Source organism: Hyperoodon ampullatus (assembly GCF_949752795.1).
Source record: "Hyperoodon ampullatus genome assembly, chromosome: 11".
Taxonomy (NCBI): domain Eukaryota; kingdom Metazoa; phylum Chordata; class Mammalia; order Artiodactyla; family Ziphiidae; genus Hyperoodon; species Hyperoodon ampullatus.
In genome coordinates, this window is record NC_136924.1 from 32,899,931 (window position 1) to 32,922,812 (window position 22,882).

Genomic DNA, 22,882 nt, shown 5'->3' on the forward strand with positions numbered 1-22,882 from the left:
CAGCAAAGACTCCTGGGACAGAAACCTTATCCTGCCTGTTGCTGGCTTGTGTATATGTGACTGTTCCAGATCCCTTCACTGGCATCTGGGTGTAGGTTTTAAATTTTTATATATATGCATATATATATATATATATATATAATGTATAATATATACATAGGACTGTAACTACTTTGCTTTTAATAATTTTGTGAAATGGCAAAGGTTTAGCCAAGAGGAAACCTTGGCATGAATATGGGCTTGGGATTCTTTCTTCTACTGTGGTGGATAAATCTGCCTTAAAAATCAGTGTAACTTGGGGGCTGGGGGCTTGTTCCGGATGCCAAGTGCATCGCTTTAAGGTCAGCTAAAATGTGATTTTTTTCCAAACTCAGTTGTACCTCCAGACCCATCACTGACCATTTGCCTTACCTGTCTTACAGTCTGAAATGTAATGGGAAAGATTATGGGAAGATGTCAGTTAACTGAAAGTACAAAGCTTTTCAACTGAAGTGACCTAGGTGGGAAGTGATAACATCGTTCCCATCTGAAAGTTATTGCGATGGCTTAAGTGAACTTAGTAGGGGGTTCATTCCAATTCCTGCTCTACCAGTGTCCGTGTCGCAAAACTTATTGTATTCATTGGTACCATTGGCAGCCTCAGCCGGAGCCAAGGAGATTTGTGAGCCCTGGAGAGGGTAAAGCTGTCAGTGCCACCAGTTGAATGGCCTGTGTTGTGAGCTGACCCAGAGCATTTGGTCTGCAGAGCTAAGAGCTGGTATCTTCCATTGGCTGAGAGCTGGTATCTTCCATTGGCCACGTCAGCTTAGCTCACAGTTCTGCTGCTTAGCTGCTTGGCGGGTGTGGATGGTGAGCTTTGCCCAGGCTGATTCCTGGGTTCATCTCATTGGCTCCCCTGCTGGGCAGATACACAGCGTTCTGCATTCCACACATAAGCGAATTGCGAAAAAAGTACTCTGTTCTCATGTAGGGTTATTTATGTGCGTGTGTGATTGTGTGTTTTAATTATGTGTATTTAACTCTTTAAACTCTCTTAGATTTTAATTTATCCTGTAAATTTCTGTATATATAATTTAAAAACAAGAGCCTCCACCAGCAACAGCATGTGGAAGACACAGATTTGTCATTTCTGCCTCCCTTCCTTCCTCTGGTCTCCTCTGCAAACTCCAAATCATCTACACTTTAAGGTATCGTGCCTCAAAAAGGAGTCATTATGTTGGGATTCTAGTTCTTTACAAATGAATAATGTGAAGAAAGTAAATAAAAAGGAATGTTACCATTCCCAGCTGCCCTTATTTCCAAAGAACCAGGCTTTTGCTTCCCAGTTCCAAAGAAAACAGTTGAGCACTTCAGCGTTGTTTTTAAATTCGGTTTGAGAGTCCATGTCAAAACCAAGCTCTGAGGTGACTGCTTTCTTCCCTTGGCCTGGACAGAGCACTGCAGCATCAGCATCAAAGTAGACCTTTGAGGACAGTGCCGCCAGCCTATTTAATTCTGCTGCATCCTATTTAATTCTTTCCTTTTTACCCACCAGTGTGGTCACAGGGCTGTGTTTCTTTTTTTTTTTTTTTTTTTTTTTTGCGGTACGCGGGCCTCTCACTGTTGTGGTCTCTCCCGTTGCGGAGCACAGGCTCCGGACGCGCAGGCTCAGCGGCCACGGCTCACGGGCCCAGCCGCTCCACGGCATGTGGGATCTTCCTGGACCAGGACACAAACCCGTGTCCCCTGCATCGGCAGGTGGACTCTCAACCACTGCGCCACCAGGGAGGCCCAGGGGCTGTGTTTCTTAAAGGTATTCTGGCTGCTGAATGCCTTTCTCACCTCAGAGCAGTTTTGAAATTTAACTGGGAAACAGAAGGAAACAGGAATGCTTGGGAACCAAAATCACAAAGAGCAGAAATCCTGGTTTAATTTTGTGTGTTAGCACCTATCCCACACCTCCTCTGTACCCATGTCAGCTTTCTGTTTGACACAGGGTATCAAGGAAGGGCCTCGGAGACGTGGATTAGTACAGAAAGAAGTCAATCCTACCATTGTCATTTGTACACATTAACGAAGTCCTGACGAGGACCTGCTTTTTGTTTGTTTGTTTTCCTTTAAAATCCAAACCTATTGTATTTGTATTTAAAATTTGTACACATTTGTATAATAATCTGTTCCTTGTGGTATTTGGTACTATTAGAGGAAAAACTTTGGATTCAGACCTTCTTGCAGTTTTTATATCATTGTTTTATTTTGTTTTTTAAATAAATTCTAGCTGTTTGATCCAAATCCCATTACAGTTGTATAAAGAAATAAAATTTTGTACTTATATTATTAAAAATCACATTTTTAATATTTGTAGTCCAGTGTCAGCTATCTTTTCCCTGTTGCTAACGAAAGTTGCTATGGAATTTTAAACCTGTCTTTCACACTATATCCTACCATAATTTTCTTTAAAAAAAAATCCATTTGGAATAGAGTTCAAGTTTCTGATCACAGCCATCTTCCTAACAAACATCTTGCTCTGTTTCTAGGAACTTTTACGTGCAGACTCTCATCTTCTCTCTTGCAAACTGCAAAGCCAGTGGCTCTGATAAGCGTAGCTCTATTCATTGGCAAATGAAATTGTCTGTACATTACATTGTTGGCCTAACTCAAGAAATACATATCAGTCTTGTATAAGAATCACATCCAAATCTTGTGCTAAACCATGTGTTTCAGTACTGTCCTTACTGAGTGATGTTGGACTGGATAGGTCACTTAATCTTTATAGGCATCTGCAGTCTAATCTGTAAAATAGTGTTAATGTCACTTCCCTGTCTCCAAGCCTTGAAGCCAGCCAGCCTGACATGAAGTTTAGTAGTATTGTGAACATTCAATATATGAGATTAGACCTTTCAAAGTAAAAATTTCAATTCAAACACAAGGTTGTTAACAGTCATAAATAGCAAAATACTATGATTGGTTGAAAGGCTCACTTCTTATGGAGAGGCAGCAAAAAAGAGACCGCTAAATTACTGAATGACTAGAGTGATTGGCAATTTTATCGCACTTAATCCTCCCCAAGGCCTTATGAATATTATCCCCCTTTACAAATGAGGAGACAGATGCAGAAAAGTACTCTTCCTGAGTTTATACAGCTGCGTAAATGGCAAAGCCAGAATAAACACACTGGTACAGCTGACCCCAAAGCTGAGGCTCTCTTCAACCCCAGGCCACTTTCAAAGTGAAATTGTGTATGTAATTCATCAGAATCCTTCTCCATTATCTGCAGTCCTGAGCAAATGTGATTGTAGGAAAACTGTCAGACCTTTTCATTGTTCAAATGTCCTTTTGTCCTAGCTGGATTTTACTATACAGACCTCACTTTTCTTGTCATTCTGTTGTCTTTAAGCTTTGGAGGCAAAGTATCTTGATTTTTTTGTCTAAAATTACTTAAAGGATATAATTATGTTACATTTATGCAATATGTCAATTTTAAAGGACTTAAACATTTTTATCCTTAGGAAGGCATTTGATTTTTTTTATTTTTTTTATTTTTAACATCTTTATCGGAGTATAATTGCTTTACAATGGTGTGTTAGTTTCTGCTTTATAACAAAAGGAATCAGCTATACATATACATATATCCCCATATCTCCTCCCTCTTGTGTCTGGCATTTTGATACTGATATTGCTAAAACACTTAAAAGGAAAAATTAAATTAAAACAGACTTTTTACTAAATGAGTTTGTTCCTGTTAGGAAACACTTTGAACACATAGTTTTAATTAGTTCTGTACTACACTTAATGTTTGCAATTTACATTCCTATCGTATTGACAAAATCCACACACTTCCATTTCTAATATAATAGCTAAATAGCTTTCTGTTTGCATACAGCTATGATTTCAGTCCCTGTTTGGGGGTATATGGTTTCTTACCATGAAGGATAAAACTTATGGCTGTTTTATTCTTGGCAGAAAGCCAAGATCTGCCATAATCACTTTAAACCAGAGTGGTGCAAGAAGGCAAGAACTTCTGGTTAAATCACCACCCAACATGGGGATGTTAAAGGCTGTTAATGGAAGAATCCAATGGAAAATAATGCTAAATATATTCCATACAACCAAGCAATATGTTTAAATGAAGAAAAACATGGAAGGTACCTGACATGAAGATCATCTTAAGTGTACATCCCCCCTTATAGTCCAAATACCGTTACAGAAAGGTAGATTGATTTAGATTTTCATGTGTTAGTCATTGTGCTGGACAACAGTGAGAGAAATGGACATAGCATCCCAGCCCTCAAAGAGCACCTAGACTACTGGGGGTATGGGCATTATTAAAACACTTCAGGGCCTCCCTGGTGGCGCAGTGGTTGAGAGTCCGCCTGCCGATGCAGGGGATACGGGTTCGTGCCCCGATCCGGGAGGATCCCATATGCCGCGGAGCGGCTGGGCCCGTGAGCCATGGCCGCTGAGCCTGTGCGTCCGGAGCCTGTGCTCCGCAACGGGAGAGGCCACAACAGTGAGAGGCCCGCGTACCGCAAAAAAAAAAAAAAAAAAAAAAAAAAAAAAAAAAAAACACTTCAAAGCACAGAAGTACATGACTTCCATAAAGCTTTTATGTTGTATGGTAAAGATGTCAGCCCCTATGACTGCTCAGATTAACGGAAGTGATTAAGTTCTAATTCAGGTTTTCTATCGTCCTAAATTTCTGCAGTTTACTAGCCTTTCAAATTTAAAATTCACAGATATGCCCCCAAAATATTGAAGCATCCTGCAGTAACCCAAACTACCAAAGCAGTGGTTATTGTATCTTTTGGAGTGCATGTCATTAGAAGCAAAAAAAAAAAAAAAAACCAATAGATCTAATATTGGTATCTAATGAGTAGATGACATAGCTGAAACAGCACACGAGAAGGTTGAAGAAGATATTAGAATTACAAAGCTGGGAAGAGCCTTTGAGATTCTTAATTCTTAGCTTCGGGTCCACTGCTGCACCTCAGGGACCCCAGAAACTCCCTGAGGTCAAATTGTATCTCTGCCTTTTTTCTTCAGAAAGGCTCCGCTGCCTTTCTACACTTTCTCAAAGGAGCCAGTGACCTAAAAAAAGAAAGGTCCTTGACCTAATTCCAGAATCCAGAGAAAATGGAAACCCGCTGTTTGAATCACACAGTAAATGAATGTCTGAGATGGGTCCCAGGACCCACTCGTGACATCTGTGTGCTTTCTGCCACCCTGGGCTCTAGGCCGTCCCTAGCTGCAATTCACTGAGTTGGGTCTCAGTGTCAAGGTGTCGCAAAACCCTTGGCCCTTCCATCCTATTTTGAGGTAAGGGAATCCGGGCTGCAAAGAGGATACATTTTGCAGCCGGGAGACCTCGATTTCAAATAGGAAGAGTCTTCTCTGGGCAGGGAGACAACAAGCCAGAGAGGCTGTCAAACCCAGCAGTGGGTGTGTAGTCATAGTGAGGTCCTAGAGGCTAAAACTAAGAGCGAGAGCTGGAGTCTCAGCTTGCTGGGTAACCTTACCCAAGTCATTTCCCTGGTCTGAGACTGGGTTTTCTGGGTGTGTAGAGATCAAACACAACGCCCCTAAATCCTTAAAAAGACGTGAAAGGCGTGGCTTAGACCCAAGCGCCCCAGGCCCGCAGCCGCCCGACGTCGTGCGTGACGTCCACCGACGCCGAGTAAACCGCAGTGAGGTCATCGCCCTCCGCCTCGAGGCGCCGACCCTCCACGTCAGGGGCGGGGCCTGCGGCCGGCTCCAGACTGCCTCCGCCCCGCCCCAGCCGCGCCTCCTCGAGGACCGTCCGGCGCGTCACGTGACGGGTCCGGCGCTGGTGGTTGCTGTCAGCTGATTCCCCGGCTTGGTGGCAGTGGCAGCGGCAGCGGCAGCAGTGGCGATGGACTTTCTCCTGGGGAACCCGTTCAGCTCTCCGGTGGGACAGCGCATCGGTAAGTCCCCGGGGCCCGGCCCAGCCCCAGCGCAGGGTTCCGCGCCCGGCACCGGCCCCCAGGCGTGCCTCCAGGTCCCCAATTACACACCTGAGGGAGGCAGGGAGAGGAACGAGGCTGGAGTGTCTCTCCCTGACCTGGCCCCGCCCAGCCTCCCGCCTGCTTTGATTGACAAAAGCCGCGGTCCACTAAGAAGCCTCGGCTTGTGATGGATGCCTACAGCAACCAATAGATAAAGAGAGAAGGCGGGTCCTGGCGGCCGCGACTCAGCCAATGTGCGGCTGCTAGGGTCGCTAATCCAGGGAGAAAGTTTGGGGGATTAAAGGGACTGCGTGGTTTTGCAGTCCATGGGCCCCTCGAATGTTTCTCTCGTCGCCTCCCCAGCGCAGGTCGCGCCGCCTGGGCCCTTGCCGTCTCATTCCTGGCTCACTCGGCGCTGCGAACACGGATACCTGAGAAGGGCTGGAAGTCCATTCTCCAGGACCAGGCTTGGCGGCTGGGTGGGCGTCTTGCGGGGAGGGGGACAGGGAGCCCTGCCTCCCCCAGGCCGGGGCTAGACGCTGAGGAACCCGCTCCATGAGGAAGCCAGGCCAAAGCCTCAGGACGTGCCGGCCTTGGCCGCGCTCACCAACCGGCATCAAATGGACCGCATGGAGTCGCAGACTCCGAGCTGGAAGTGATCTTAGAAACCACCTGATTCGGTCTCCCTCATTTCTCAGTAGAGGGGACGGCCAAGCCCTGTGGCCGAGACACTGGCTCACTCAGAGCCCAGGTCTCCTGAATCTCTCGCCCCCTATTGACGGGAGACTTATTAGTTCTGTGACGTTGCCTCTGTAGGGAGGATTCCTCACCTGTGATTAGGGGATAATAATGATCCCTACCTCCGTGGGGTTGTTGTGTAGGTTAAACTCGTTAATAAATGTAAAGGACTTAGCGCCTGGCACGTGGCCGATGCTATATAAGAGAAAGTGGTGGGCTTCCCTGGTGGCGCAGTGATTGAGAGTCCGCCTGCCGATGCAGGGGACACTGGTTCGTGCCCCGGTCCGGGAAGATCCCACATGCCGCGGAGCGTCTGGGCCCGTGAGCCATGGCCGCTGAGACTGCGCGTCCGGAGCCTGTGCTCCGCAACGGGAGAGGCCACAACAGTGAGAGGCCCGCGTACCGCAAAAAAAAAAAAAAAAGAAAGAAAAAAGAAAGAAAGTGGTAATATTTATTATTGTTACTGAGACACCGCCAAGTGAGGGTCCGGAATTCCTGAAAATGGCTGGACAGTTGGTCTCATAGGCACTCATTTCTGCCCACCAATGCAGAGAGGACCCACAGACCATGGCCCAAACCGCTAACACCTCTCCAGGGCAGTCTGGGTGTGCCTTCTTACATGAAGAAGCCCAGGGCAGTACTGTGAAACTCTCTCCAACTTTTTGATGGTTTTTAGCCTTAAGTTCAAACTGGGAAAATTGGATCTTTTAGACAAGATATTCTTTCCATTCTTACTGTCTTGGAAGCCAAACCTCGCTTAAGTCTGTTGACCCAGCTCTGTTGAAATCGCCCCCATGGCCATTTGTGGCTCTTCTGAGGTTTTGTAATGAAATGTCTTCAAGAGGAGGCTGTCAGTAGAGAATTTACACACCAGGAAGCTCCTGGACAAGAGAGGGGAAGCTGCACCTCTCAGGACCACCGCCCTGCCCCACCTACTACACACACACACACACACACACGCACACGCACACGCACACGCACGCACGCACGCACGCACGCACGCACGCACAGGTGAGTCATTGTTTTGGAGCTGAAAAGAGAAGGCGGCTTGTCTCTCATCTTTATTTCTCTAGCTGCAGATACCGCTGCTTTCATCACGTGCCAAGCTTGAGACTTCCTACCCCTCCCCGCCCAAAAAAATTCTGGCCTTCACAGTCAGCCACGTGTGCCTGAGCCTCTCTAGAAAAGCTATCTGGACTCTGAGCTTTAGATGGTCAAAGAAAACAGTTTCTTTTCTTACCCTGAAAGGTTGCCTATCTTGGGCAAGAGATAACTCAGTCCAAAGAGTTACTAACCCTTAATACCTTAGAGCACAGAGCAAGTTTTACTGCAGGAATGATCCTTACCCTGGGGCTCTTGTGACCCAGGGCTCTCATCAGAATCCCTTGGAAGACTTGTTAAAGCATCGAAGGCTGGGCCCCATCCCCAGAGGTTGTGACCCTATAGGTCTGAGGTGGCCACTGGATTGGAAACCACACATTAAAACCCTCTGTTCTAGCCCATCCCCTTAATTTTATACAGGAGACTGAGGCCCAGAGAGGGGAGGTGGAGACTAGGACTCACCCAAGGACCCCAGTGAAGCGATAGGAAAGCTGAGATGAACTGCCCTGAGCCCCTGATATCTGAACCAAAGCTGAAGAAGCTCTAAAAGTAGGATTAAATGAAGAATGTCTGCCATTTGAGTTAATACCCTCTATTCCTTTTTTCTTTTCTTTTCCTTTTTCTTTTCTTTTTTTGATAAAGAGATGGCAACAGCCCTGATCAGCTGTGATTACTATTTTTTTTTTTTTTTTTTTTTTTGTGGTACGCGGGCCTCTCACTGTTGTGGCCTCTCCCGTTGCGGAGCACAGGCTCTGGACACGCAGGCTCAGCGGCCATGGCTCACGGGCCCAGCCGCTCCGCAGCATGTGGGATCTTCCTGGACCAGGGCACGAACCCGCGTCTCCTGCATCAGCAGGTGGACTCTCAACCACTGCGCCACCAGGGAAGCCCGGCTGTGATTACTATTACCAATGACTTAGAATTAGCTGCTTGCATTTCTGTAAACTGCAGGGGTGACATAATCTCTTCTCAAGCCTGCCAACTCCATCTCTCTGTTGAGAGTAGAGCCCTGTCCAGTTGGCAGCCCTGAGCACAGTGGGTCCTGACGGTGTTAATCAGGGGTGAGTGTCTCTCAACTCACAAAGTCCCCAGCCACCCACCCACACCCCTTTGTGCTTGCTGCTCCCTCTGCCTGCTCCCGGTGCATCCTTCAAAGCCCCGGGCATCGTCACCTCCTCCCTGAGGCTTTCTCTGACGCCTTCAGATCCAGCCGTTGCTTTTGTGCCCTCCCATCGCCCTAGCTCTGCAGGCTCCCTCACTGGCTGCCTTTGGGCTCTGAGTCTCTGCTCCCTCCTGGGGGGATGGGGGTTGTACCAGCATCCACCTCTCAGGACGGTTGTGAGAGTGGAGTGAGCTGCTCCGTGGAGAGGGCCTGGCACATTGTCAGTGCTGGGGAAACATCATCATCAGTTTTATTATTTTCACCGTCGTCACACTAATAAAGCGCTGTCCCATTCTGTTAGTAGTTGTGCATGTGTCTCCCCGGCTAGCCTGGACTTCCTGAGGGCAGGTGCTGTACCTTACTGATCCAGACCCTTGGCTCTTAGCATGGTGCCCGGCACATAGTAGGAGGAAAGAAAGGAGAAAAGGAAAGTAACCGTTCGTGAGCAAATGCCAGGTGCCACGCTGGTATCACGACCCTGTTGTCGAACCCAAGTTCGTGTGCCCAATGCACAGTGAGGCTAAACAAACCAAACAGTTTGGAGCAGTGAAAGGTTTATTGCAAGGGCCAAGCAAGGAGAATGGGCTGCTCGTGCTCAAAAGACCCAAACTCCCTGATGGTTTTCAGGGAGGAGTTTTTAAAGGCAAAACTGGTTGCAGGGTGGGGGGGAGTGCAGGGTTTGTAACTTTCCTCTGATTGGTTGGTGGGGAGGTGACATGATGGTGCTCCAGGAATCTCAGGCATCAGCCTTCTGGTTCCCTCCAGTCTGGGGTCTACCTGCTTGTGCAGACCCGAAATCACCATCCTCCCCCTGGGTGGGACCCCCAGGTCCAGCGGAAGAACTCAGAGATTTGTATCAGATTGTTAAGGAAGAACTCAGAGATTTGTATCAGATTGTTAAGTAAATCCCTCGAGGAGGAGCTGGGACTCTGCTTTATCGCTGCACCATTGTTTCTTGACTGCCTTTCCTTTGTTTCTGCCTTCCCTCCCTTCCCTAATTAGCAACTGTTTGAATCTGCACTTCGGCACTCGGGGAGATTTAGGAGGCTGAAGCCTTTTTCCCACAAACAAGAAATAGGGGACACGGAAAAGCTTTTGTGCCCAGAAGGACCCCACAGGGTCCCGCTCAGTTTCAAAGCCCCCTTTTCTTTGATATTCATCCATCTTGAGAGGAACAGGTGTGGGACGAGAAAGGGAGTAGTTTTGGATGGAGAGCTTAATCAGGAACTCGGCAGAGGAAGTCGGTTTTAGGGGGACTCAGTTTCAACCCTGCAGGGTTTTGCTATTTTTTCCCATGTCACTAAAGGTAAGTCTGAAGGCAGGTGTCACTTCCCAAGGTTTCACAGCTCAGTAGAGTCTCTGGCTGCAAAGCCCAGGTCCTCTCTCGTACCCTCACCACACTGCCTCTGGCTGATGAACACCTGTTTGGAATATGCAGCATCCCAGCCCTCCAACATCCAGTTATTGTTTGACCCACAGACTAGCTTTTCTGATTGCAACGCACACCTGGACCTGTGCACGTTTCCAGGTCACTCACCTGTCCACTAAAGAAAAATACGCACAACCTAAAAGTTGAGAATTATGTTTTATCTGGAGACCTTACTGAGGATCACAGCCTGCGAGGCAGCCTCTCAGGTAGTTCTGAGGGGCTGTTCCAAAGAGGTGACGGAGGAGCCAAGATATACAGGAGATTTTGCTGGGGAAAAAAAAAAAAGTAGTCAAACATCAAAAGATTATTTTAATCACAAAAAACAGACATCTCAAGTTAATGATTTTAGGGCTTTCCTCTGTGTGGGAAGATGGAAGAGTCTGGGCTTATTGAAATCAGTCCTTTGACATGCATCTTCAGTATCTAGTGCCAATATCCTGTTTTTCTCCATCCTGAATTCCACTCAGGTGCACCTTTGGTGAGGGGAGGGTGTGCAGTGGCCAGCGGCTTGGTGGCCACAGCTGCCTTTGTTTACTGAAATGGCGGTGACGTTTTTTGTCCACACACCCTTATCTATCAGGAGAGCTTCCCGTTTCCCCGTGGGCAGCAGCCTGGGGCTGAAAGGATCACAGATAGCTGAGTACTAGCTGGTGTTGACACAGCCCTCTTCTTCCAAGGATTTAAAAACCCTCCCCAGGTATTCTCTGAGGACAGCCCTTACTGGCTGTGTCTTATAGAGAGACGTCAGAAGGCAACCCAATAACCCCATATTCCACTTCAGGCTGTCAGCTCAGCCCTGGCACTTTGAACTAGAGATGCAGGTGACTCAGGAGAGCGAGCTGCAAGCAGCAGAGATGATAAACACGGGCAGTGCCTGGGGACCAGCCCCTGGTAGCGGGTGGGGAGAGCAAGGTGGACCAGGCAGAGAGCCCAGAGCCTAAGACTGAGTCCTGGGATGGATGGGAGAGGTGAAAGGTCGGGGAGAGCCACCCTTAGTTCCACGAAGGCCAAGCCAGGGGGGCCACCAGAAGGCATCATAGGTAAGAGACCATAGGCATTAGCAGGAAGAGAACACCTCGGGCCCTCGGGGCTGCCATTTTGGGAGTGATGAGTGGAAACCAAACTGGACACTCAAGCAAGGTTGTCAAGGGGACACCAGGCTGGGCGGCAGGAGACCTGGGTCCAGCTGCAGTTCCACTGCTGACTATGTCACACTCCTTCTCCACCGCCTCCCTTACCTGTAACACAGAGGTGCCACCGTTCTCCCTCTGTTTCCCAGAGAATTGAACAGCTGAGGGGACGATGAGGACAGGGAAGGATTGATGCTAGAGGAAAGAAGCACACGGATGGGCATTGCGGAGGGGCGATAGAACCGACTGCACAGGCTTAGAGGGCAGAGTGTCCGGTTACCAGAGGAGCTCAGTGCCAGCACCTTTCACAGTGGGCCTGGCTGCCTTGTTTGGGAGTGAGCTCCCCAACCCTGGAGGTATGAAGGCAGAGGTTGGAGGGGAGGGAGGCTGTAAGGAGGATGCTGCATGGCTGGCAGGGTAGACTAGGCCAGGATTTGCAGACTTTTTCTGTAAAGGGCCAGGTAGTAAATATTTTGGATGTTATGGTCCATATGGCCTCTGCTGCAAACTGCTCAACTCTGCCATCAGAGCACGACAGCAGACAGACAATAAGTCAATGAAAGGGCATGACTGTGTTCCAATCAAACTTTATTTATGGACACTGAAATGTGAGTTTCATGTAATTTTCACGTGTCATGAAATTTTATTCTTCTTTGGATTTTTTTCAACCATTTAAAAATGTAAAGACCATCCTTAGCTTGTGGGCCATGCAAAAGCAGACTGCATTTGGCACGTGGGTTTATAGTTTGCTGACCTCTTAGCCAGAGGCAGAATGGTTAAGTTCTTTGTTCTTCAAACTGGGGTCCCAGAGCACCCCCGTCAGAGATGTTTGAGGATGCTCCAGCCCTGGACCCCCTGAGTCAGAATCTCTACCGCTTCCCACTCTGTGCCGTGGGGAGCCCTTGCATCTTGAAGCTCCAGCTCCTTGATCCATAAGTGCTGGAGCCAGGTTAGAACCCAAAATTTCTGTCTTAAGGACAACAGGGACTAATGTCTAGAAAGGGCTTTGTGTCAGCGGCATGGTACATAGTAAGGCATCCAGGATGTGCTCCTGAGTCAGGCCAGGTGGTCTGAGTCCTGGTTTATCCTTCACCTGCTTTGTTACCTGGAGCAAGTTACTTAACCTCTCTGTTCTCCAATTTCCTGACTAAAAAATAAGGATAATAATAGCACGTATCAGTTGGGATTGCTGCATTGCTGTGTTGGGAGATCGTGGTATTGTCACGTTGTGAAGCATTTGGCCCGGTGCCCGCCAGACAGTAATTGTCCGTAATTATTAGCTGTTGTGATTTTTTACCCGGTATTATCATCATTGCTGGGATGTAGTCTAAGTTCGAGGCAGAGCCCAGGTGCCCACCCAGGGCCCTGGCTCCAGCACAGCCTGTCTGGTCTTGGTGTCGCTGGGAATGAGCAGTCGCAAGCTGGGTGGCAGCCACAGCCACAGACAGGTCAGGTTTCAGGCTGTGGGGTGGAGCCGGTTCTCACTTGGGAATTAAAGCCTTTGCCTGACCCTACAGATGGAACTGGTGAATAGGTTTTGTCCCCTCCCTGAGCTCAAAGAAATAAGAGTAAAGTCCTGGAGTTCCGTCCTTCTGGTTTTAGAAAAAAACAAAAACCCTCAGTGTCTTCTAATTAGCCTGGGACCATCACCCCATGAGAAGCAGGAGGATTCAGGACAAGTTAACTCTTTACCTTCTCACCAAGGAGGCCTTGGTCTAGGCTGGCACTCTCCAGACTCCTGCCCTTCGTCTACCACCTTTAGTTTCATTTTCAGAGTGTTTTCCTTTTGTTCACCCACCTTTTTAAATTTGACCTTATCCTGTGTAATTATATCCTGAAATCATGACTTTGATAAGCCAGTTTGTGTTTTTTCCCTTCTACTCGACATTCAAGTAAATAGGTAACTCTAAAAATGTCTTTACGTTTGCCCATGAGCCCACCTAGCATATTCCCAGGTGGCACATTTTGACCACTGGGACGTAAGCAGTCTGAATAGGGTCAGAGCTTAGACCCTGCATCAGAAGATCTGGGTTCAAGTGCCAGCTCCTCCCCTTCCCAGCCAATATCCCACAGGCAAGTGAGAAAACCTCCGGGGGAGCTTGTTCCCCCACGGAGGAGGTGGGAAACTTGACAATTGATAAAGCACCAAAAATGCCACAGAGAGCCAAGCACCTGTGCAAGACCCATGGGGAGGAACTGGGCTTTGCTCCTGCGGGGGAGGTAGAGAAAGGAAGGAGGGAGCCAGCGAGCCCACACAGGCTGAGACCAGGAGAATTGAAGGACGGACAGAGGTGTCCCCTGTTCCAGTGGAACTTGATGTATTGATGCAGGATAAACCCTTGGGGTGGTTAACTTCATGTATCAACTTGGCCAGGCCATGGTACCCAGATACTTAGCCAAACGTTAATCTAGATGTTTATATGAAGGTATTTTTTAGATGAAATTAACATTTAAGTCAGACTTTGAGAAAAGCAGATTACTCTCCGTAGTGTGTGTGTGCCTCATCCAGTCCGTTGAATAGAAGAAAGACTGGCCTCCCAAGAAGGGGGAATTCTGCCAGCAGACGACCTTTGGACTTAAGCTGAATCTGTCCTCTGGGTCTTCAGCCTGCTGGTCTACCCGGCAGATTTTGAACTTGCCAAGCCTCCACAATAGCACAAGCAATTCCTTAAATCTCTTGATGGGTACATACATACCTACATACACACATTTGTCAGTAACATCTTTTACATTCGTGAGTTGGGGGAACAAAAAAGGAATGTCATAGACACCTTGACCAGCCCCTTCAAGCCTCTCTACTTTCATGGCCTTGCTCCTTCTTACCTAGATAGTTTTTTAAAAGCCGTCCTTCATCTAACTGAAATTTTCTTCAGTTAGGTACTATAGTTAGTTATATCAGCTTTAAAATTGTGGGTTGCCAAAGTTATGCCTCTGTAAAGTATTTAGAGTTCCTTTTGTGGCCTGTGGTTACAAAATGGCAGGGGAGGGGCAGCCAGGGCTTTGAGGAAGGATGGCTCAGCAACTTAGGAGGCTGATGGAACTTTCCATGCTAGGTCTGGAAAGAGCTATTCGTTTGGAAAATAGGCTTCGGCACAGTTTGCTGGCTGGGGAAAAATGAAGGGCTTCTGCATGTATGTGATTTAAACATCTATTTTATGGGCCTGCTTGAAATTTTCAAACAGTGACTTTTAGGCTGATATTTTTGTAGTTGGTAATGTTTGTTTAGGTGTTGGCTGTTGTGCTAGGTGGGATGCAAAGCACGTGAAGTGCATTCTCTCATTTCCTCCTCACATAACGCTGGAAGGTGAGTGCTTTCGTTATCCCTATTTTGCAGGGGAGGAACGAGGGCACAGAGAGGTTAAGGAATTCACTCAGGGACACACAGCTAGTGAGTGCTCCAGTCAGGACTTGTACTGGGATTTGTCTGTGTCCAGATCCCACTCTCCTAACTTCCCCACCTCATTGCTTCCCCTTAGAATTGAAAGGGACCTGGCGGGTCTCCTTTAGAGTGAAAACGTCTGGGTTCAGGGTCCATCTAGGATGAGTTTGTTCCTAATGGTTCTTTCTGTATTTCTCCACCCACCACCCCAACCTTCAGCATATTGGTTTCCTCCTCCTGCTAGCCCCCATGTAACAGAGAGCACAGGTGAAGGCACCCTCTGGTGCTGCCTCTGTTATCAGGAGAGGAAAACCTTCCCCAGGAGCCACTGGGAAGAAAATTCCACTCACATCTCCGTGGCCAGAACACAGGGCCTCTTCTGGCTGCAAGGGAGACTAGAAAAGCTAAAGAATGTGGGCCAGTGGAGAGTGTCTTTCACAGCAACAAGCTCTGCAGGAGTCAGTTCCATGCAGTAGAGTTGATAAACATCCAGTGTAGTCACAGGGTGAATTAACACAAATACCATATCCCACGTGGGTAGGTGAATGGGTTCCCACACTGTTTCCAGGAGGACAGCACAGCTGGGCAGTGTCCCAGGGGGATCAGTGGGAATGGTGAAGGCTCTAGAAGTCACTTCCACAATGGAGTGGTCACAGGAACTGAGGGTGGTAACGTGGAGGTCAGATGAAGGAGGGACATGGTGCTTTTTAAAAATATTCACAGGACTGCTGAGCTGAAGAAAGATTAGGATTTCTGCACAACCGCTACTAAGGGATCAATGAGGGCCAAAGTGGGAGTACTTCATTTAAATTAAGGTGCTCTAAGGGCTTATGGTCGTGGTGAATATGGCCTCATCCTTCATTCAGTCATTCATCAAACACATCCTGCAGGTTTTTCACAGGCCCGGTCATCCTGTGTGGTGTAGAGAATTCAATGACTCACAAGCTGTAAACTCCATCCTTGAGCTCACAGCCTAATGAGAGAGACGTAGAAACAAAGAAGTAAATGCTATAGGGTTACTGTAACACTAAGCAGAGCTTGTAGTTGTGGTGTGCGCAGAATGCCGTTGGCCCAGCGTGGAGGGGAAGGCCCTCTGGGGGTCAGGGCAGGCCCCTCAGGGAGCAGCGGGCAGAAGGCCCAGACGATGGGAGGAGGAAGCGGGGAGAAGGCCGGTCTGCACGCCGCAGCCTGCCACCAGGCTTCGGGGTACCTCGGCTGTGACAGAGAGACACAGCCGAGCCGGCCCCACGCACTGGGCTTACCTGGCCAGAAGTTGGAAGGTCGGCAGTTCCAGGATTGGTCTGACAGATCCGCGATGTATTGCAACACCCAGGCTCTTTCTTTCTCTGTCCTGAATACGTTGGCTTTGTGTCCGGAGCGTGTCACCTCCTCGGCCCAAGCTCCAGGCGCCGTGCTCCCATGCTGGCTCCCAGAAGAGAGGACAGGAGGAGACCCGAGGGGTGGGGGGTGGACAAGGCTCTCCCCTCCCCGACAAGGCCCCGCCGACACCCTGTACTCCCCAGGGATCCGGACTGGGTAGCTCACCCACTCCTGGACCGGGCTCTGGCAAAGGGGAGAGGGGTTGCTGCTTTGGGTGGGGAAGAGGAAGGAGTGGCTGGGGGGCAGGCTAGGGGGTGCCTGTGCCCGATTCCCTCTGTCTGGCTTTGAGGACTGGTCTGCCAAGCCATTGGCATCATTGCCTTTCTCCTCCAGCTGCCTTGCTCCCTCCTGACCCTCAGCCTCCCTTGGGCTCCTGGATCTTTCCCGGTCTCAGCACGGCCTTTTCTCCCTCCCTCAGGTCCTTCAGACTGACCCTCAAGCCCCTCGTCTCTGCTCTTCTTCCCGCCGTCCCTGAGGTTTCATCACGGATTCATTCATTCAGCACGTGCTCTTCCTCTACCAGGAACGTCCCTCCTCACCTTCCCCAGCCTGGCAGCTTGTGCTCTGTGCTCAGCTCAGTCGGCACCTCCTCACCGGAGCCTTCCCGGTTCCCCTGAGGTGCTGACCCCCTGCTCCTGGCTCCCCCAGCACCCCAGACTGACCTCAGTCACATCACCTGTCATTTTGCACTGAACACGCCTGTCCAGCTGTTCTCCCTGACCGCTGTAGGGCCTCCCTAAGGGCAGGGATTCTCTTCTCCCTCTTTGCCTCTCTAGCACCTGGCACAGGGCTGGACAAACAGTAGCTGCTCAGAGCGTGTCGTAGGATGGAGAATAGATGGGCGGGAAGAGGGCATCTAGAAGGCAGCTGGGGGGCAGATGGGATAAAGGGGCACTGGGCAAGGGATGGAGGCAGCTGGTGGGCGGGGTGAGCGGAGGCGAACAAAGGGGTGGGTACGACTTACAGCAGATTCCAAACAGCATATCATTTCATTCATAAATATTTCAGCGTGTCTCTTAAGGGTATGGAATAGGATTCCCATTTAGAAACCAACAAACAAGCCATGATCACAATACCATTACACACTTTAAAAAAAAATGATACAGATGTGTTTTTTAAAGCCTGAAAACAGTAAAAACTAGAAGGAAATCTCCTCAGAGGTTCACCATGGTTCCTTTGAGTGACGTTAGTAGGTGGCCGTTACACTGGAAAGATGACATTCCATGAATGTGGACTAAAAACAATACGGCTGTGGGCACCTTGGCAAGGGTGCCAGTCATGGGAGAAGGATCTTGAAAGAGGGCCCCCATGGGAGCTCTGGGTAGAGCTGACGCACCGTGTCACTGCTTGCTTGATCACGGTCAGCTAACTCCCATTCTATCCCTATCCCCCTGGTGGGTGAGCCCTGCCCTAGACCTGGTCATAGTCAGGGTGGGACTAGGGCTGCTATCGGCCTTGACCTTTAAGACAGTTCCTTACTATTTACAAACCATATTTGATTGAATCTAGAAAGAAAAATCTACCAACTGAGCTCTGACAGGTCATCGTTTGTAAGAAACATCCCAATATCAGAGAGGCTCAAGAGTGGACAAGGAGGGAATTCCCTGGCGGTCCAGTGGTTAGGACTCCACACTTTCACTGCCAGGGCCCCGGTTCGATCCCTGGTCAGGCAACTAAGATCATGCAAGCCATGTGGTGTGGCCAAAAAAAAAGAAGAGTAGACAAGGGAGCTTAGGGTCAGTGAAACATGAGGAATGTTCCCCGGGACGGGGTGGGGACGGGTGCTCAGCACTGAACTGGGGCGGCGAGGGGGTCTGAAGGCTCGGCCACTCCTTGGCAGACGTTGGCCGACCCTCTGCCCTCCTTCTCACCAGAGGGTAGGCCCCGGTGACACAGAGATGTCCCCGGAGCTCAGGGTCCAGCTGAGGCAGGCGGGGGCAGAGCAGCGGGAGAGCACACGGGTCCAGAGGCCCCCGGGCCCGGCTCTGCATCCCCGTACTCCACTGCCAGGTGTGGGCATCAGCTGTGCCCACACGTGGTGGGGGCTGTAGGGCAGTGACAAGAGGCCCGCGCCGCGTCCTGCACAGGCTGACATGCAGCGAAGGCCGGTCATTTGGTCGCTGTTGTCCACGGTGTTACTGCCGCAGTGCAGGATGAGGCCTGGCACGGTTTGCCCTGTTGGAGGTAACACTGTGGGGCTGACGCTGGGGTAGGGCCTTAAAAGCTGTCCCCATTGGCACGTCTGAATCTCAGCCCCTCTACTGTCTCAGCGCCTGCTCTTTTCCGTCGGGCATTTTTGCCGTCTGTAATGTCACTTGTGGCCGCCCACCAGACTGTAGGCTTCCCAAGGGCGGGACCTGGTTGGTTTTGCTCTCTGATGGCTCCCGGGGCCTGCGTGACACATGCTCAGTATGTTCGAGAGGCACATAACCTAGTGGTTAAGGGTACAGATTTGGGAACCAGACCTCTTTGGGTTCAAACCTCTGCTCTGCAACATACAAGCTGTGTGAACATGGGCAAGCCACTGGCCTCTCTGTGCCCCTCAGTGTACCCATCCTCTGCCTTAGTGGCTGCGGTGACGGCCGGCGGAGCTGCTGTGAAGTGCAGAGCCCCGTGTTTGGTGTGTGGTGACAGCCCAGCGGGTCAGTGTGGTGGGCCAGGGCGGGGGTGGTCTCGTCATCACCTGTGAACCAGTGCCGGCCTGAAGGGGAGCCAGGCATCCCAGGCAGAAGCCCCAACGCCTGAAAGAACAAGGCCCACAAAGGGAGGGAGAACAACCCAGTGGATCGGGGCTGAGCTCAGCCCCAGCTGTCCCTCTCAGCCCCTGAAAAGGTCCGGCTTTTGACCCTCAGGCAGTGGGGGGTCATGGGTGACATTTAGACAGAGAAAAGCACTGGTTGGATTTATGTTGGAAGAGGAGAGCGTGGAGGTGACGGTCCAGGTCTGGGTGGGAGACAGTGCCTGAGCCAGGGCCGTGGCTGTGATGATGGAGGCATTGAGCAGCTGGAACCCTCAGCTAGAACCCCAGTGAGTGAACACGCAGGGTGGTGGGGAGAAGGCTCTAGGCTGTTGCCCTCGGGCTGACCTGGCAGGAGGTGGTCAGTGTGACTCGTATCCACAGTGCTGACGACGGGTCCCCTGATCGCTGCAGAAATGGCTTCCTGCAAAGCAGGGCTTCCCCCATGGCCGAGAGGGCAGGCTCGCCAGATACCCAGGGTGCCCCCGAGGATGCGCAGGCTGACACCAGGGCCCCGGAGCTGGAGAGTGTCTGGTGGCCACTCTTTGCTGCTCTCGGTCCAAGTCACAGTCACGGGACTTAGCAGTGAGCCGTCGCTGCCCTTTAGCTGACACCATATGTACATTGTCTGGCTGAAGAGTCCCAACACCTGTGAGGGAGGCAGTCAGTCTTCTCCCGGTTTCACAGATGAGGAAACCGAGACTCCGAGGCTCGGAACCTTGCCCGTGGTCTCCGAGTTCAGAGGTGGGGCCAGGCTCATCCCACTCCAAAGCTGTGCCACCGCCCAGCCCGGCTGTGCGGGCACCAGCCCCACGTGGAGAGGACAGAGCAGACACAAAGACGCCCGGCGGACCCCATCCACCGCCCGCCAGCCCCCGACAACAGCAGGTGGTTTGCAAGGCCCAGCTTCCTCAGGAGCTGGGGACACGGGCAGGGCCTCCGTAGGTTACTGCCAACAGCCCAGAGCTGGGCAAGTCAGCGGGCTGTCTTTTAGAACTGGTAACCATTGTCAGTGTTTTTATCCCCCCTTCTTAAAATAGCCAGCTGAGTTACTTTTGCGGTTAAAACCAAAAATAAAACACATATCCCCAGATTCCTGTGGGTTTAAATTTCTGCCCTTAATGGAGCATGCCTGCCCCTTGGACATGTTTATTAAGGAAGTCTTAGACTTCTCCCCAGATCTGAGTGGAGGGGTCTGGGTACACCTCTCTTCTGGAATTGCTCAGATGGCTCGTCTCTCTTTTGCCTCTTCCTCCTCTTCCTCTCCACCCGCCCCCCCACCTATTTAGACTGACTGAAGCTCCCCCTTTCCCCCCACTCCCTCCAAAAAACTCCATCCGCTTAATGGCTCTGCCCACGACTGGCACTCAGGACTAAAGAACTTGGCACCTGTGCTCAGGTTAGCATCAGACTCGTGCTCCAGGGGTCTTGATGCATCCACCTTGGTTCCTTGGGATGGCTTGCCTCTTACTCATAAATGTCCCAGCTGCCCCCTGAGCAGCCCACTTGCCGTTCCAAAATGATCATAATCCCTTCTGAAACCCCGCCCTCTCTCCTGCAGGAGAAGGGAGGTGCCCATCGTTTTCAGCGGTCACTGGGAGAGGTCATAGGGGATCCAATGGAGGAACCACTGAGAGGGGGCAGATGGCCTGAATGGTCCAGGCGGAGCCTTCTGGAAAAGCAGAGCTCCCTGACTCCTGATGGGAGGCGGGGGCAGTGGCATCAACAGCCATCCTCCCTTTCCACCATGTGTGACCTCTCCAGGCCTCAGGTTCCTCATTAGTTAGACAAGGGCAATAGTGTACACCCTGTAGGTGTGAGGGTTGAATCACCTTCTTTACATAAACAGCTAACAGCTAACAAATGCTTGGTGTTACCTAGCATCTAACTTGGGAAGTTAAAATATTCCCGTTGTGGAAGGGCCCAGCTGGGGGCAAGGGAGCCTTTGAAGGGGCATGGGAGGGACACAGTCACTTTCAAGCTCCAGAAGGTTCACTCTGGGTCAGCATGCAAGACGCATTGGGGCAGGGAGGCAGGAGGAGCCAAAGCTGTGGCTGACGAGGGTGGGGCGGGAAGGGAAGGCTGGGATGGAGAGAGCCTCAGGGGCTGGAACTGGCAGGACTCAGGGGCCCGTTAGAGGCGGTCGGGAGTCAGGTTGGCGAATCCCCCGGGCCAGGAGGTCACTGAGACGTGGCTTCCGAAGGAGGAGCAGTTCTGCGTGGTTGATCAGCCACCATCCCCCAGACCCTCCAAAGTAGGGCCCAGCCCCCCGCTCTGGAGGCACTTGTCCAGCTCTCTTTGGTTCTTATGTGGTTCAGTATGTGTGTGAGTCCCAGGGGTGGGAATGTGGCCCAAAGAAGCCACACCCAGGACATAGTTGTGGGATGAGCCAGTCCATCTTTCACCCATTTAAAGGGCACCCTTTCTCATCCCCTGCCCTAACCCAGGAGCAAAGCAACCCACCCTGCTGCTGGGTCCATACCTGGATGCCTCAGCTGCCTGGCATGTGTCCTGGGCCACCCTGGCATCCATCCAGCCCTCAGGACCCAAGGGGGACCCAGGGTGGAACTGAAGTCAGGCCAATTTCAAAACCAAGATCATGGAAGCCACCGTTCTAGGGAGCTGACTGTGCCAGCCCAGCCCAGGCTCTGCCCACAGGATGGGGCTGCCTGCCCAGCTGGAAGAGGGCCCTGCCCAGTCACACGGAGTCTGCCCCCTATCCTGACGGGCCTGCCTCGGAGTGCGGCTTCTCTGGGCACCACGGGGCAGGGACCGTGTCCAACTGTCCACACTGCATCCCCAGTGCCTAGAGCAGGCCTGCCACGTCAGTAGCTGTGCGGCAGACGCGTGAGGGGTCTCACCCGAGAGCAGGGTGGTGAGAGAGCCTCCCTTGCACCATCGCGTGGTATAGAGCTCCGTGTGCCCGGCCCATCGGGGCTTCTGGGAGACAGCCCACAGAGCTATGCCCGCGGGTGCACTGAGGCCGCGGGTGTGAGGGCTCTGAGCCTGGAGCCAGGCTCTGAAGCCAAAGACACAGCCGTGATGGGGGAACTTGGCTACTGCCCTAAACGCTGATCCAGCCGATGGTTAAAAACTCGTGCGTGGGCCTGACAGACCCGCAGGAGTAACGTGCGGGGCAGGATCTTGCCTGAGACAAGCAGAGCATGGAGTTGTCTCTGCACACTCTGCTGGAACTTGGTCTTTTTCTTTTTTTTTGTTTTAAATCTTTATTGGAGTATACTTGCTTTACAGTGTTGTGTTAGTTTCTGCTGTATAACAAAGTGAATCAGCTATATGCATATGTATATCCCCATATCCCCTCCCTCTTGCGTCTCCCTCCCGCCCTCCCTATCCCATCCCTCTAGGTGGTCTGCAAAGCACCGAGCTGATCTCCCTGTGCTCTGCGGCTGCTTCCCACAAGCCATTTGTTTTACATTTGGTAGTGTATATATGTCCATGCCACTCTCTCACTTCATCCCAGCTTACCCTTCCCCCCTCTCGGTGTCCTCAAGTCCATTCTCTATGTCTGTGTCTTTATTCCTGTCCTGCCCCTAGGTTCATCAGAACCAATTTTTTTTTTTTAGATTCCATATATATGTGTTAGCATATGGTATTTGTTTTTCTCTTTCTGACTTACTTTACTCTGTATGACAGACTCTAGGTCCCTCCACCTCACTACAAGTAATTCAATTACCTTTCTTTTTATGGCTGAGTAATATTCCGTTGTATATATATGCCACATCTTCTTTATCCATTCATCTGTTGATGGGCACTTAGGATGCTTCCATGTCCTGACTATTGTAAACAGTGCTGCAGTGAACACTGTGGTACATGACTCTTTTTGAATTATGGTTTTCTCAGGGTATATGCCCAGTAGTGGGATT

General features: G+C 50.6%; 1 protein-coding gene across 3 annotated transcripts in view; it reads left to right on the plus strand.

Annotated features, from left to right (window-relative positions):
• Positions 1–5,869: 5,869 nt before the first annotated feature.
• The window catches only part of TOM1 (target of myb1 membrane trafficking protein), a gene marked incomplete at its 5' end in the record, with an annotated part of 46,721 nt that continues 29,708 nt past the window's right edge, over positions 5,870–22,882 (plus strand). For all 3 annotated transcript variants that reach the window (XM_079715275.1, XM_079715274.1, XM_079715276.1), the window contains one exon: positions 5,870–5,921. In XM_079715275.1, the coding sequence (XP_079571401.1) occupies positions 5,870–5,921 (52 nt within the window). The remainder of the gene's footprint in view (positions 5,922–22,882) is intronic.